Source organism: Cucurbitaria berberidis (assembly GCF_010015615.1).
Source record: "Cucurbitaria berberidis CBS 394.84 unplaced genomic scaffold K460scaffold_5, whole genome shotgun sequence".
NCBI lineage: Eukaryota > Fungi > Ascomycota > Dothideomycetes > Pleosporales > Cucurbitariaceae > Cucurbitaria > Cucurbitaria berberidis.
Window position 1 is genome coordinate 1,251,985 of NW_024468939.1, and position 14,420 is coordinate 1,266,404.

The following is a 14,420-nucleotide window of genomic DNA, read 5'->3' on the forward strand; positions in this document are numbered from 1 at the left end:
GAGTTGAGTAAGCAAATGGTGCAGCGGGTAAGATGCAGTGATGACTAGTCGCTTACTTCTTCGGGTAAGAGGGGAGCCTTGTCCTTGCATCGCGATTTCGGGAACGTATTTATGAGAATTGATAAGAGAATTTACAAAGCGCCTACGCCCTTGGTGAGCTATCGCTGGTCCTGTGAAGGTACTTTGAGTGCGGAGATGTTTGTGATTATATTGATTTCTATTGAGGATTGACAAAAATCGACATTCCGTCAGGTGAAAAAAGGGTCTAGCTTTCGCAAATTCCAGATCGCTTTTCTATTAGCTAAAGACTAGGAGACTAGCTTGCTTCGTAAATAAGTCTTTACCGTAACAAAAGCTAACTCTAACCTTTGCACCTGTCGTCTATTCATCGCATCTCTCACACCAAGCTACATCAATCTCACCACCTTTAACAAAGATGATGTACACAAAATCCCCACGCTTCAGCCCATGATCATTCACCTTATACTAAATCCTGTCTGTTGATGTCGATAATGCTTGCTAATGTGCTAGAGCATCACTCACACGGCACCGAATGCGTATGAGCAGAAAGTGAAGTAGCGGAACTAGCAGTAAGTTCGGTGAAACTTAGTGGAAGTATGCCTGGAGAAGAAGAAGAGAGGAGTATGGTGAGTTGACAGTGTCGTGGTCGTGGTCGTGGTCGTAGTAGTGGTCGATACTGCCTGTAGTGCTCCTGCGACGCCGATGCGGCTCTGTCGTCGCCGTGTTCATTGCCTCGGTCTCTTCGCAGGATGCCGGTTCCCTTGTTGTGCTAAGCTTCGGTGGTTCAGCGGCAGCCGACGTGATCATCCCATCCGCTGATTCCTTCAAAACATTCAATCCCAGAGAGTTTCTCATGCCGTTCACTCGACCGTGTGCTGCTTTCCTCCTTTTGATAGACATATTTGTGTACTCCATCTCTGGCACGCTTCCAAATCTGTGTTGGCATGTCGCTGGGGCAGTCTTTGATCGTCCCGCTAGCAGCGGCCTCTCATATATGGGCGAAGCAGGAGGTGTTGAGGGCTGTATTCTCTCAGAACACCTCTTGTGCATAGGGAATGTACCAGGGTTGAACAAGGAGAGAACACCGTTCGACTTTTGTGGCAATTCTGACGTTTCAGGTTCGTATTCCGGGAGGTCGGTAAAAGATAGCGGCGGTGATGGCGGCTTATTGAGTGGTAGCCCGGTGCTGGAACGCTTGAAGAGCTGTAGAGTTCCTCGACTGGGCATCTTAGACTGAAGGAATTTAGCTGAGAGGATACCAAGTGAGTTTTGGAGTATCTATAGTGCAAGGAGAGGTTTACGAGATGTATGAATTCAAAGGGGCGGGAATATGTCTCAGGTTTGTAGCACGGTGGCGATTGGAAAGAGACTGGGTACCGGGGACGGCTTGAGCACTGAAACATATACCAATTAACCAAATTACCATCGAAGAGTCGCAAGCGATCATGGTGACCTACAAAAAGAGCGCTCTAATCGTCGATGTGTCATGCCTTTGTGTTGAGCTGGAAACGGACCTCTTGAGATAACAATTCTGCTACTGGCTTCCTTGGCTTCCTCTCTCTAGTTACAATGTCCGGAGTTTGCGATCCCATACTTGGGTATTGAGACAAATTCGAGTGGCAAAACTCTATGTGGCATTGAATGTCAGACATCGATCCTCAACGCAACTGCCTAGCTTACTCAACTGGATCCGCCTGAATCTGTTTGGCATCCCTATCGAGCAGTTCTATCAATGCATAAGCACGTACTCATCGAGCGCATCGTCGCTTCGCCGATGTATGCCTATGTCTTTGAATTCGGAACCTCTCCTTCACTAGAGTCGCTGTGAAGGACTAAGTCCTACGCAGCGTAGTGGTAATGGCTTAGATGAAGGCAATGTGCAGCACAAACGAAGGAGAAAGAGTTGTCGTCCAGTTTGGCTTCGAGTGGCTAAGTCCACCTGTGAAACCTAAATTGGAAAATGCTGGCCATGTATAGATTGAATGGTCTAGATAAACGTACTGGAACGAAAGACAGAATGTACCGCGGAGCGGAGTGCGAACGAGCGCTTTCTTTTTTGGGTTGGTACAGGCGCCATATTCTAGTGTGAACCCATTCGCGTTGTAGTGGCACGTGGATAGTGCGAGACGAAAAATAATATGTTACTCGAGTCAATGAAAGATTGAGTGAATCATGGTGATACTACGATAAAAGAAGGTTGCTGTAGGACATTATCAGTACCCTAAATCGATGTACTTAAAGCTTTAGGAATACAGACTCGCAATCTCATTAAGAAAAGTAAAAGATGGGGAGAGAATAACATGATATTTTGTGGGGTCAAAACAGAAAGACTTCAGAGCGCCTACGCCCCGGGACTACCTTTTGAGCTACCGCCAATCTGTGGTCGTACTTCAAGAAGTGAACCCACTCAGTCGCTCACAAATGAATGGACTAAACGTTCCCAAGAGGATGTAATGCTGCGCTGACTATTAGCAGCTCACCACGAAGGAACACTCGGCTACGCATCCAGTAAGCTCGTGAGATCCCCATCATCGACATCGTCGCCACATTCCATACCCCCGACTCACGCTCGTCGGTGTCCTTGTACACCGGTGCGCCATACAGATCCATCTCGGAGTATTCAGGCAAAGACTCCCCATCGCTATTTTCTAGTAGCCCCCCCTCATGAATGCCATCACAGACAATAGGGGTCATATCTGCTACAGTTGCTGCTTCGACATCTACGTCGGGCTCTGAGCAATAAGCTAAAGCGTGCGCGAGCAGTGACAGGGACAAGAATATGAATATAATGATGAACAGATGGAGTGCTGTATTGTTCGAATCAGATGTGACAGGCGCCATCGCAGCACGAGCAGTAGGCAGGCTTTCAAGTGTGAGGTTGTGCATGTTGAACGATTGCTCCGGTGGTTGTGAGAGAATTTAGAAATTGGATAGGATGAGGTGATGAGATATAGAGGCAAGACTTGATGAGTGAAGGCATTGTGGACAATAGAGTCGTACGATCACAATGTAGAGGAGTTGAGAGGTCTTTCATCACGGTCCGTGGACAGGGCAACCAGTACGCTGAGTCAGCCTCAATTAACCCTCCGAAATAGTGCACTTCTCCAGCCAGACTGGTACTGGTGATGGGGCATAGACGATATGGACTACAATTCCAGTGCTGAGATCAAATTAGAGTTAGAAGTGCAATAAACTCCATCCTTCCATTGGCAATATTGCCGGGTATCCCATGAACGAAATGCAACCTAAAACCAAAGTGGTCTTAACCAAATGACCGCGTCGACAAGAAAACGATTCAAGCCCTGCCTTCTAACCATCCAGCAGCTCGCTCCAAAAGGCCATTGAACCCCTTGACGTTGCTTAATAAACCACCACCGAATGATCCAACATCTCCCCCCACCGTCTCAAGTAACATGCTTAGTGGAATTTCCGGACCTTCGTCCTCTCTGCCCTCTTTGCGTGCACTCTCGCGGCCATTTTGAATCGCAGCTTCAATATCAAACATGTTGGCGCTCAGCGTATTTCTCGTTTCAACTATCGCCTTCTCAGCTTCAAACTCCGCTTGGACGTCGTCGTGCTCTAATGCAACCTCCTGTCTATTGTTCTGGAGGGCGAGGATGTCCTTCCTTAGCTCGGCGTTATCGCGTTTGAAAAGCTTCATTTTCTTCAAGTTTATGCTTAGGACATCATTAGCGTCCTGTAGGTCGAGCAGCTTCTCATTCAGGCTTTCTTTGAACGAGAGTGACAGATTGATCTCGCTGCGCAAGGCTTTTCTCTGTGCCACATCTGACGACGTTTGTATTTTCTCGGCAATGCGGTTGAGACGATGGTCGATAGTCTCTTCCAGAATCGTACGTGTTGTGTCGGCCACTGTGATACCACGTACTGTTGACCCTTTGATACGCATGACTGAAATGGCTTGTCTAGGTCCGGAGAACTTCTGGCGCTTACGTGATGGCTTTTCGGAGGAAGGTTTGACACGCTGTACATGCTTGGGTGACGGATATCTCGCAATAGGTCGAGGGGTGGGATTTAGCCCCTCTTCGGGCTCTGGCTCCTCGTATTCATCCGACTCCCTTTCAACATCAGAGACTTCAGAGACTTCTACAACTTCCTTCTCGTGTCTAGCATCTTTCCCAGGGCGGTGCACTCGTTCAGTCTCGGGGAAGAGCTCCTCTAATTCTTCGTCCACTTTTTCTTCCACCGGTGTATCCGGTTTCCTTATCTTTCTAGGTTTACGTGTTGCTGGTGTTGCCTGATTGCCAGGTTTCTGCGGGCTTCCGCGTTGAGTAGACGTAACAGTTGGGGCACTTGTGACAGGTTCGTCTTCTTCACTACCCCCTACCGATTGTGGCCTAATGGTCTTAGCCGGTGAGTGTACAGTAGCTGGCCCTGGTTCCTTGCTCGGACTTTGCCCCTTTTCTACATTTTGTGCACCCGATGTCTCGTGGATTAGCGCATGTGGTATCGGCGAAGACAACTCATCCACCTCCATCTCATTGTCATCTCGTGTGTTGGATTGTGATCGTGGCTCCTTTGCGACAACACGTGGAATGACTTCACTTATCTGTGGTGATAGCTCGTCTTCACTCTCCTCTTCCTGGGCAGCGCCTGGTGTGTTGAACTCGGGCCCAGAACGGGAGGCTAACACAATACTCGGTCGGCCGTTTGGAAGCACACTAGGTGTCTCAGGTCCAGGGTCTGTGGATTTTGATCTTCGCGAGATCGATTGCCGTGAAGTAACAGACAGGCTCCTAGCCGTGTCTGTATTGGGCGTCTTGTGTCGCCCACCACTAGAAGAAGCCCGCTTTTTCGCCAGGACTGACACAGGCGTGGCATTCATAACCATAGTCCTGTTCAAAACCGACTTGCGCGCAGCACTTCCGCCCTCATCCAGGATTGATAGTTCATCCGGCACATCGTCAAGTTCTTCCCGTATGGGCGAGACCGTACCCACAACCCTCCTGCTCTTCTCAATCGAGCGTACATTTTCTTCCCGCTCCGGGCTGAGCTCGTCCTCCTCTTCGTCGTCTGGGCCTGGTTGCGCGTGTGTCGAGCCCCGCTTCCTCTTGCCTAAGGACGGCGTCACGGTGAGGTCTTTGGGCGTGCTCTTTCGCTTCGAGCTACCACTCCGCTGAGCCGACGCGCTTCGGTGCCGCTGAGCGGATCCATTCGCGCCGCGCGGTGTACTCTGGGCTGGTGTTCGACGCGCCGCTGGTTTGGGGGGAAGGGAAGATTGCTTTGCAGGTGGAGCTCCGAGCGCGCCAAAATTGAAGCCGAAAGAGGCCTGTACAGAAGACGGCCTGCTACTATTAGTATATACAGATATTGGATACGAAGAGTAGCGTACCCAGCGCCGCGCACGCGCTGCTGTCGATGCCCGCGGCGATCTAGGCGCAAGTTAGTGATTGATCCCAAGCACGAAGCAATGTAGCATGTTCATGCTCATACCGATGGGCGCCATATAGATGGTGGGCGTAACAATTGGTATTCCAGGGTTGTCCCGTCGCCGCGTGTTTGAGGTTGTCCCTCTGTTATGACGCCGGGGATCGCGCTAGTTGCTATCAGCACGTGAGCGTGCAGCTTGCAGCTTGGGTGGCGGAAACATTCACCAATCCCCGCCGATCACCGCAACTTTCACACCGTACAATGTCAACACCCTCAATTGTGCATCTACACATTTAGTCAATCATGGGCTGGCTCTGGGGCAGCGGTAACAGTGCGAGTGCGCAAGACCAGCTCGATCCATCGCTCCGCGACTTTCTCCAGAAACAAGCTCCTACGGGCCCGAAACCTACATTACCATCCCCGCCAAAAGAGAAGCCAAGCGAACCACCAGCACCTACACAAGCACAATCGCAATCACATCCAGCAATACCAGAGAAACCAGCAGTACCTCCGCAATCTCAGTTTCAAGATGGTCGCTACGCCCACCTCTGGAAGAACTACACGCCCCAAAACGTCCTCGACGACCGCGGAAAGTCCGAGCAAGACCGCCTTCGCGACCTCGTGGATGCATACAATGACCGCAGAGCCTCAGTCGGACGAGTTGCCATGGAAAACTGCGCGCTAGAGTACTTGGAGCAATTCGAGTGCTTTCGACATCCAGCGACATGGTGGTCCGCGGGCACAATGTGCAACGCCGAATCACGAAAGTTCAATCGGTGTTATGATATACAATCCAAGTTTCTCAAGGCGCTGGGGTACATGACGATGGATGCACGGACGCCTGACGAGGATGAAAGAATACAGATGCATGCGGATAAGTTGTACCAGCAGATGCTGCAGCAGGAGGCCGAGATTGAGAAGGCGAAAGAGGAGGGGAAGCCGCTGCCAAAGTTTGAGAGTGTGATGTCGAAACAAAACATGGCAAGATCAATGGCTGGAGCGTCATCAACAGCCGCGCCTGTATCAGGGGCCAGGAATCCGTATACTGAGGATGAGACTGAGAATGACATATGGAGTCACATCAAGCCGGAATCGCGGAGAGAATATGAGAAGAAGCTTGCTGCGTTACCGCCAGAACAACAGGAAATTGAAAGGATGGCGGTCTTGGGGGAGTTGAAAGCATCGACAGGCATGGCGAAGCAGGTAGAAGAGACGTTTATTGAAGAGCGGATACAACGCATGAAGAGGAGGGAAGCAGGACAGGCCACATTTGGTGACACTATCAAGCACTGGTGGGGATGGGGTTGAATTGGGCAGCAGCTAATATTTGTACATTCTGTGTACGCTCTTGTAAGATATTCGCAAAGTCTGGGCACCTTTGCTTTGACAATTATACCTACATGGAATGTTGTTTCCAGAATAGGATTTTTAACCTCCCCCCATGCGCACATGATATCTTATTCTGTTCTTGTAGAATGTTGCATCTCGAAGCGTTCACAAACGGTCGCGTGAGAGTCACGACAGAGATAGGCTAGCGCTAAGTCAAGCGACCTCTACGATCAGCCCCGATCGCCACGGGCATCGCGTCATCAAGCTCCATCGTCATGAACAAACACCAGGCTGCAACCTCTCATCCCAAACATTACCAGCAGACCAGTTTCGTCCAATATCCTAGCATTCCTTCGCTCTAGCTTGTCTTCATCTTTTCGTGTGTTTCTCCAGCACATAATTAGCGTTACGTTATCACCGACCTGATGCTTTTTGTCCCATCTCCGGGTTGATATTTCCGGCAGTATGCACACTTGCTTCCATCTTGAACACTAGTCGATAGACACTGTTTGCTCACCTTCCGCTCGCGTACATTGCCAGGTCACCACCCGATACAACCATATCGTTTGACTGGAAGCGCGGGGGGTTGTACGCAGGCCTCACATTCACCTCGCTTGTGACGCCTATCACGAGAGCTACTCACGTTAGCATCCTGATGCCCGGCGATACTGCCCTTTGACGTCACAAACGATCACTCGGGGGTCATTATTCCTATCGGTCATCTTGATTCAATCTTGAAACATGACCCGACCAGACAGCCTCGACCTGGGTCGACGACCAAAGACACCAACCAACCCTTCCGCAAAGTTTTTGAGGAGTCCCATGTCCAGCCCGTCATCTCAAACAAGGACTTCGCCAAGTAGAAAAACTCCGCGCAATCCATCAAATAAGCACTGGGTTCAAGAACAGCAACGGAGGGCATTTTTACACCATCTCACACAGTGGTCGAGTAATCACGATTCGAGTGCGCATTTCCAAGGCAAAATCAGTATATTTCCAGATTCGCAAGTGGCAGCACGGATAGGGTTAGGTCAATCGGTCGCTTGTATTCTTACAGAAAATACGTTCACGGATGCGAGGAAGAAGATCATTATTCGACTTTTTCCACCGCAGGAGAATCCGACGAGTAAAGGACGAAATTTGGGACATCACAGACGGCACGACTCTATGGAGCCATTTAGATCCGAACTGAACTTCAGTGAGTGGCAAAGAGGTGTCCCAGGTGACACCAAGGATGATGGAGAGCACAAAAAGGTGCGACAATTACAAGGCTCTGCGAACGGTTACTACAAACTTGTGGTTAGATGCGGCGCAGGGTGGATATCAGCGCGCGAGTACTTTAGTAAGATTTACTTTAGCCATCTCGAGGCGCAAAAGGCAAACGCTGGGACCTGCAGACGCAACCTGGACGACTCCCTTAAATCCCGATCTGAATTGCTTGGTCCTCCGCCTGCCCCCAAAGACTCCGTCCCGATCTGCCCACTATTTCACCCCTTCAGCAGGTTACCGCTAGAACTCCAGGAGATGATCTTGAGCATGGCTGCTTGCCATACGCGAGCCTACAATCTCTGCTACGACTCTCATCTCATCCACAAGAGTAATAGAAACGAACCATCACCCATCTCCCTCTCAACCATGTTTCGAATCTCGAAAGCCATCAACGAGAGTTTGGTTCCGTTTGTCTTCCATAGCACGGACTTCCACTTCGGTCTTACTGGCTTCACCAATTTCCTTTGGCAATCTGGACCGATCAATCGCCTGGAAACTAGACGCCTTACGTTCCATTTCGGCAAGCTTGCACTACTGCATTGCATCCGTTGGCTCGCACCCGACCCCGTCTTCGAGCTTTTGGAGCCTCCAGTCGTCACCAACCCGCCGTCACTCCAGTACTTTTGGCGGTGCCAGATCCAAGACCTCGTGCGCGACCTTCACCTTCTCACTCTAACAGTGGACCTCGAGGGCATACCTTCAGCAGACATCCCAATGGTTGTGCACATATTACAGGGTGTATTCGGAAGTGTAGAGCGGATGCTGTTTGTGGAGACGGACAAAGGTAGCAACAGCAAGAAGGTTAAATTAAGTGATGAAACAGTTAAGATGGCGGGGAGGATGAGCTGGAGGGAGATGTGTAAGGCATATTGGGAGGGGCACCGCACGCATCAGTACTTCTTCAAATGGGACTTGATGCGCGCAACGACGGAGGAATTTGACAAGTTGATGGAAGAGGACAAGGATTTCTTCGATAGCGTCACTTGACGTCTGCTTAGCTTACATTTGCGCTCTATGGCACAGCGCGCAGGACCAGGAGCCCGCGTCCGGAAGCCAAGGAATAATGATTTACGCTTTACGAGTTCAAGGAATGTAAATGCTCAAACTAGTAAGCAACTATCGTAACTGTTAGGCGCCTTGATTAGCCATCTTGAACGTTTGTGTTTATCTCCATCGTGTCCCTGATCCCGACTGTGGGGATGCCGAGCAGGGATTATCGATAGCGCAGCAGGAGGAGCGATGAAGATACTGCGTACGCTTGCCTACGACGTTACCCAGTCATCAAGGCGGGTTTCTTCCCTTATCCTCGAAAGTTTACTTGTTTCCTTTCCGTCTAGGAGGGCTATTGCCGGTATATGAGCGTCTCTAGGTCCTTCATTCTTCGGGCGATCGTGGCGAAGATCCGTTCCTCCATGATAATCTTGTTGTTTCGCATTCACTTATTTATCGCCACATAACACAACAGCATCCGCATCCGCACTTTGCCTCAACTATTCGAAACTCTGGAGTCGAGCGACTGCGCTGGCCCCGCATCGGTCTGTCGCAATAGACTGAAAGGATCTTCCCGACTAATCCGCCGCTCAAAACAAACACAGCGCTACTCTATAATCTCGACTTTCTAGTTCGTGCTGCGCCTACAATGGCCGCCACACCCAGACCAATCAAATGCAAGTCCTGCGACCGAGTTCTTGCAAATGTCTCGCCAAAAGGCCTTGTTGCAACAGACGCGACCGAAATCACAGGCTGTGACACGTGCCAGCGGTTCAGTGCACTCTACGATGCTATGCAGGCTGCGGACGAAGAATACGCACCACTAGTTCAAAAAGGCGATAAGCATCACGGCAAGCAATTTGCGGTGGCCAAAGTCCGAAAAACACATATGGATTTCGACAACTGGTTGATAGGGGTTGAGGCGCCCGTGAAGCAGAGCGCAGAGCAGCAAGATGGGAGTAAAGAGGAATGGCAAGAGGCAGAGGTGAATACGCAAGATAGAGCGGGACACCATCAGGGCATCAAGCGCACTCGCTCATACTCACCTACCCATCAACAGTCAGAAATGGACAGTAAACGGAGTGAAGCGCTAGAGGATCAACAGATACAGCAGCAGCAGCAGCAGACTGTATCAATTCCGCATCGGCCATCGCCCAAACGCTCCTACAGCACTACATCTCTACCGGAGCGCAAGCGTCTCAAGTTCTCGAATTCTGTCGAGTTTCGGGATGACTACAGAAACTACCTCACACTTGGCCGTTCTAGTGATGAGTATATGCCGGGCCGATACGCACCGCCGGAAGAAGGGTATCTAGATACTAGCGGGGCTGATCAGAGCTTTCCCAAGTTCACGGGCTTGAAGAAGGTGAGAGGCGCATGGGTTGAAGTGAAGGAAAAGGATGAAAAAATTGGAGGCCAGGGGGTGAAGATAACTGGGGAGCTGCGAGGGCTTGGGATCGCCGATGATGCTCCTCCACAAGAGCATGGGAATGATACTGAGAATGGACAGCGCCGGGAGGACGACGCTGAGCTTGACTCTCGTTCTGCAAGACTCGCACGGAGAACGGGCAGGTCTTCACATGTGGGTACGGCACAGAAAGATGGTAATGCAGCGAGAAGTACAACTGGGAGAAGTACTGTCGCGCGAAGAGGACCAAGCGATTCTTTGAAAAGAGCATCGAACGAGGCACAAGACACTGCTAGCGACGCCGCTGCAGACCAACCAACGACAGAAGAAAAGAGGAAATGCGACCTTCCAACCGGAATTGCAGCGACTGTGACACAACGCCTCAGAGAAAGCGAACAAACATTGGGTGGAGACACTGGGGAAGATCAACAGGCGTAAACGCGCCCAATGACAGACTCACTCAGCCTTGCCAACGAACAGCTGTCAATGCCACAGTGGACCCTACCTCAAGCATGCTGCTTATTCCGGCTGTCACTTCGATCGTGGGTTTAGTTGATTGGTAGCCTTATCATATCAGTCTGTCCTCCATGCTAAGGATTACATCGTGTGCTTTCAACAGACGTGATTCCGGTCAACGATAGATAGGGAGTATTTAGCAAGCCCCGTTGCACGATAAATAAAAACTAATCAATTGTCCGCAATACCCAGGTCATTCCTCCTCAAACCTCACTACAAACTAAGGATATAATCCCAACCTCGCCTATCAACATGTAAGACCACTCGCTGAACCTTGTGCCTATATCAACATTCTCTCCCATCTCGTGTTGATCCTCTGGCATATGAGTCCTCTAACATATCCTGACCGTAGGTGCGTCTACGTCTTGCGAACCACTCTCGGTCGATCTATCCATTTCGCTACATGGACCGATGTCTGGCAGGACAGTTACAAGTGGGAGGGCGCTTACAAGAGAATTACCAACGGCGATTGCGGCAGGACGGATTGTGAATATTCCAAGAAATGGAACACGTAGTGGCTGAATGTTAACTGAGGCTGAAAGGACGTTGTGAGGTTAGAATATGGTACTGCTGGTTGCTGTAATTAGATGAGGATAGATGGAGCTCTTCTATTTGTGGATGTAAGAATCTATTGCGCTCCTCTACAGGTACAGAAATTGACCCCGCCTTCGTGTTTATCTATGCGGGGTTGAGCCTCCTCCAACTCGCAAGACTTGCTCTTGATAGACTGGTTTTCTTGATCTTTTGGAATTTCTCTACCTAGTAATATTAACGTAGGTGGGCCTGTTGTGAGGGGATTCCAAAGCGCCTACGCCCTAGTTGAGCTATCGCTGGTTCTGTAAAGGTACTTCGAGTAAGCCTTTGAGTACACCACCCAGCCAGTTCTGGTATGTACTTTGCAGGTCCATTTCATTCTACTAAAAAATCCATTGGAAGTCTACATTTGGATAGGATTCGGTGGGGGAACAACAACAGATCTGCGTTCTGCCGGCGTCCAATCCGTCCCTTGACTTGGCTGGTTCTGCCTGAAGCATGTCCTGTCGCAATCCACGCACCTACAAAAGACTGCAGAGACTTACGCGGAGGCCTTTATATGAGGAACATTTCATCGACGTGGGAAGAGTATGGACAGTATGCACTCAACACCTACCTGGAAAGTCGAGTTGGATACGATGGGGATGGCCTGTATGGCTACAACATGTTGTCGCTTGGCTGGACGGGAGATGGGCTGGCTACTCTTGACAATCAGAGCATCGCGGGCATCATTACGAATTGCCAGCCCATGAAAGGAAACACGTGGAATTGGAAGGAGAAGGACACACGAAGGAGATGGGCTGAGGCGTCAACGTCACATGTACTCGACACCTGCTTCAGTGTCGTACTGAAGGGCAAAGTATGCGGCTCCAAAGCAAACTTTTGTGTCCGTTTGTCAAACAGGGTCAGTCTCCTGGTCAACTCATTGTTGTAGGCCTCCCGGACCCGATGCAACCTCGAAATCCTCGATATAGGCAGCCACGACACCCGTGGCAATTCCAGACACAGCCTCCACAGAGTCCAATTTGACTCATCGAGGCTCCAGACTGGCAATGCCATTGTGACGATTTCTTCCAGGGTGGCCTTCTCGGGAGAAATTTGCCTTATTAATCGTAAAGGTGGACACGACGACTCTTCATCTCCAGTGACCGTGAAGAGGCCCCCACCAAGTGATCAACTTCTATCCCAGGTGATGAATAATAGAAGCGCATGACTGAGCAGCGTCGTAAGCTCCTCTATTCGGCAAAGTGTGCGGCTCTGCCTCTTGAACATGTCAGCATAGTGGACGAACGTATCGGAATAGAAGGGCGATATTTCAAAGGACCAGTCTCACCACATCTTTGCGAGCGGCAGGTACCCGTGATCATCAGTGACCCCACCACCTTCATCGTCACGTTCCAGCGCGGCCCCCACACACCTCCAACATCACTGCCTCACTGCCTCACCGTGGCGACATGAGCTTCAGCTTGCATGTCCCCTCCTCTACACACACACCGCCAGGATCATCATGAATGCACGTCACTTATACCAATATTCTCCAAGCCTCAACCCTAGCGTCAGGCACCCAACATGTTCATGCGGTGAGCAGTTCATGCATGTGGAGGCGCTAGGAGCCAATCAGGAACGCGGAATTTTGAACGGCCACGATTTGAGCCACATAAAAGTGGCGGTGCATGGCTGGGTGCACGGGGCCATGTTGGGGGATGGTCAGGAATATTGCTTTTGAAATCTGCTAGGCAGTTGAGACATTCGTGTCTCCTGGTATATAGATTGCGTGGAAGGACAGGATTGTGTTTGCCTTTTGCTTTCATCACGACGCCTATATATTCTTGCAATACCATCAGCATACCGGATACATCCACATCTATCTGCGCGACCTTCGACTTTAGTACTACTGTTACCGTCAGCGCTTGTCACAGCAGCACAAGAAAGACCACCTGATCGGGCATCCCACGATGTCTTACCTCCACCTCACCCGGACTCGCACCCGCGAGCGCACTCCGGAGTATGATACCAACTACTCGCGTCCCATCGTCCGCCGAGACTCCAACAAGCGCCAACGTAACATTACACTCTCGGATGACGCAGATGACGGCTACGACGACTATCCCTACTCGTCGACTCAGAAGGCAGGCAAGCTTTCACGCGCGTTGACAGTCCGCAACCAACCAACCCAACTCGAGCGCTACAACATCTGGCGCGACAAACACTCCGACGAAGACGATGAGAGGCGAAGGAGCTACGAGACGAGAAGGACGTACAAGTACGCGCCTGATCGGCATAGCTATTCAGACGATGAGGAGACCTGTGACCCCGACGAGCGCGAGTTTCGGCTCAAAGTGAAGGCGACATTCTCAAAGCCCAAGCCGTCTCCTCCCTCCCACCACCACCATCACCATGATTCGCATCTCTGGCCTGCAGATCTCTTCCGCAGCCGTGAGAAGTGGTCAGACGAGGCGTGGGAGACGCGTGAGCGGTCTACATCGCGAGATCGAAGCAGCAGGAGGAGGGATAGCGTTTGGGCAGATGAAGAAAAGGACGAGGAGAAGGAGAGCTGGAGCCGGTATAGGCGAATCAAGAGGACGAAGACTGAGGAGTGGCGGCCGTTGAGTGGATGGAGGAGGGAGAGGATTGTTTATGGGTCGTGAGTGCGAGCGTGCTTTTCGATATTTGGTACGCCTCCTAGAATGATTCGTGGACTGGTATTATAGATTGCACCACCTCATTATCTCTTTCTTATGTTGTAACGGTTGGCTGGCGCTTGGGTAGACTGTCCTGATTGCTTCTTAGCTAGCAGTGGTAATCGAGTGCGGCGTTATTCTTTTAGGGGGGTTGCGATATACCCAGTATGAAAGTCAGATAGTAATGGAGAAACTAAGCTATGAATCAACTTTAGAGCCTGCATTTGCATCAGCTAACATGAATAGCTTCAAGCGTCCTCGCGTTTGTAGTGTGAAAGCTCGTA

At 50.6% G+C, this 14,420-nt stretch overlaps 7 protein-coding genes across 7 annotated transcripts; 4 read left to right on the forward strand and 3 right to left on the reverse strand.

Annotated features, from left to right (window-relative positions):
* Positions 1–606: 606 nt before the first annotated feature.
* On the reverse strand, positions 607–1,248 carry K460DRAFT_358488 (uncharacterized protein; the record flags this gene model as incomplete). The annotated part of the gene is made up of 1 exon (XM_040932110.1): positions 607–1,248. One exon carries the CDS (start codon positions 1,246–1,248, stop codon positions 607–609), a length of 642 nt encoding a protein of 213 aa, XP_040784349.1.
* A 1,203-nt stretch (positions 1,249–2,451) lies between these two features.
* Positions 2,452–2,907, reverse strand: K460DRAFT_358489 (uncharacterized protein; the record flags this gene model as incomplete). Its single annotated transcript, XM_040932111.1, has 1 exon — positions 2,452–2,907. One exon carries the CDS (start codon positions 2,905–2,907, stop codon positions 2,452–2,454), a length of 456 nt encoding a protein of 151 aa, XP_040784350.1.
* A 176-nt stretch (positions 2,908–3,083) lies between these two features.
* On the reverse strand, positions 3,084–5,529 carry K460DRAFT_319169 (uncharacterized protein). Its single transcript, XM_040930413.1, has 3 exons — positions 5,473–5,529; positions 5,372–5,411; positions 3,084–5,324 (listed from the first exon to the last, which is right to left on the reverse strand). Exons 1-3 carry the CDS (start codon positions 5,483–5,485, stop codon positions 3,317–3,319), a joined length of 2,061 nt encoding a protein of 686 aa, XP_040784351.1. The 5' UTR covers positions 5,486–5,529; the 3' UTR covers positions 3,084–3,316.
* Positions 5,530–5,639: 110 nt separating this feature from the next.
* K460DRAFT_369801 (uncharacterized protein) lies at positions 5,640–6,857 on the forward strand. Its single transcript, XM_040934030.1, has one exon. The coding sequence runs from the start codon at positions 5,713–5,715 to the stop codon at positions 6,715–6,717; it is 1,005 nt and encodes a 334-aa protein (XP_040784352.1). The 5' UTR covers positions 5,640–5,712; the 3' UTR covers positions 6,718–6,857.
* A 703-nt stretch (positions 6,858–7,560) lies between these two features.
* Positions 7,561–9,102, forward strand: K460DRAFT_344981 (uncharacterized protein; the record flags this gene model as incomplete). Its single annotated transcript, XM_040931265.1, has 1 exon — positions 7,561–9,102. The coding sequence occupies one exon, from the start codon at positions 7,561–7,563 to the stop codon at positions 8,992–8,994; it is 1,434 nt and encodes a 477-aa protein (XP_040784353.1). The 3' UTR covers positions 8,995–9,102.
* A 190-nt stretch (positions 9,103–9,292) lies between these two features.
* On the forward strand, positions 9,293–11,135 carry K460DRAFT_369804 (uncharacterized protein). Its single transcript, XM_040934031.1, has 2 exons — positions 9,293–11,053; positions 11,114–11,135. Exon 1 carries the CDS (start codon positions 9,647–9,649, stop codon positions 10,841–10,843), a length of 1,197 nt encoding a protein of 398 aa, XP_040784354.1. The 5' UTR covers positions 9,293–9,646; the 3' UTR covers positions 10,844–11,053; positions 11,114–11,135.
* Positions 11,136–13,273: 2,138 nt separating this feature from the next.
* Positions 13,274–14,349, forward strand: K460DRAFT_369806 (uncharacterized protein). The gene has a single exon (XM_040934032.1). The coding sequence runs from the start codon at positions 13,411–13,413 to the stop codon at positions 14,101–14,103; it is 693 nt and encodes a 230-aa protein (XP_040784355.1). The 5' UTR covers positions 13,274–13,410; the 3' UTR covers positions 14,104–14,349.
* The last annotated feature ends 71 nt before the right edge of the window (positions 14,350–14,420 follow it).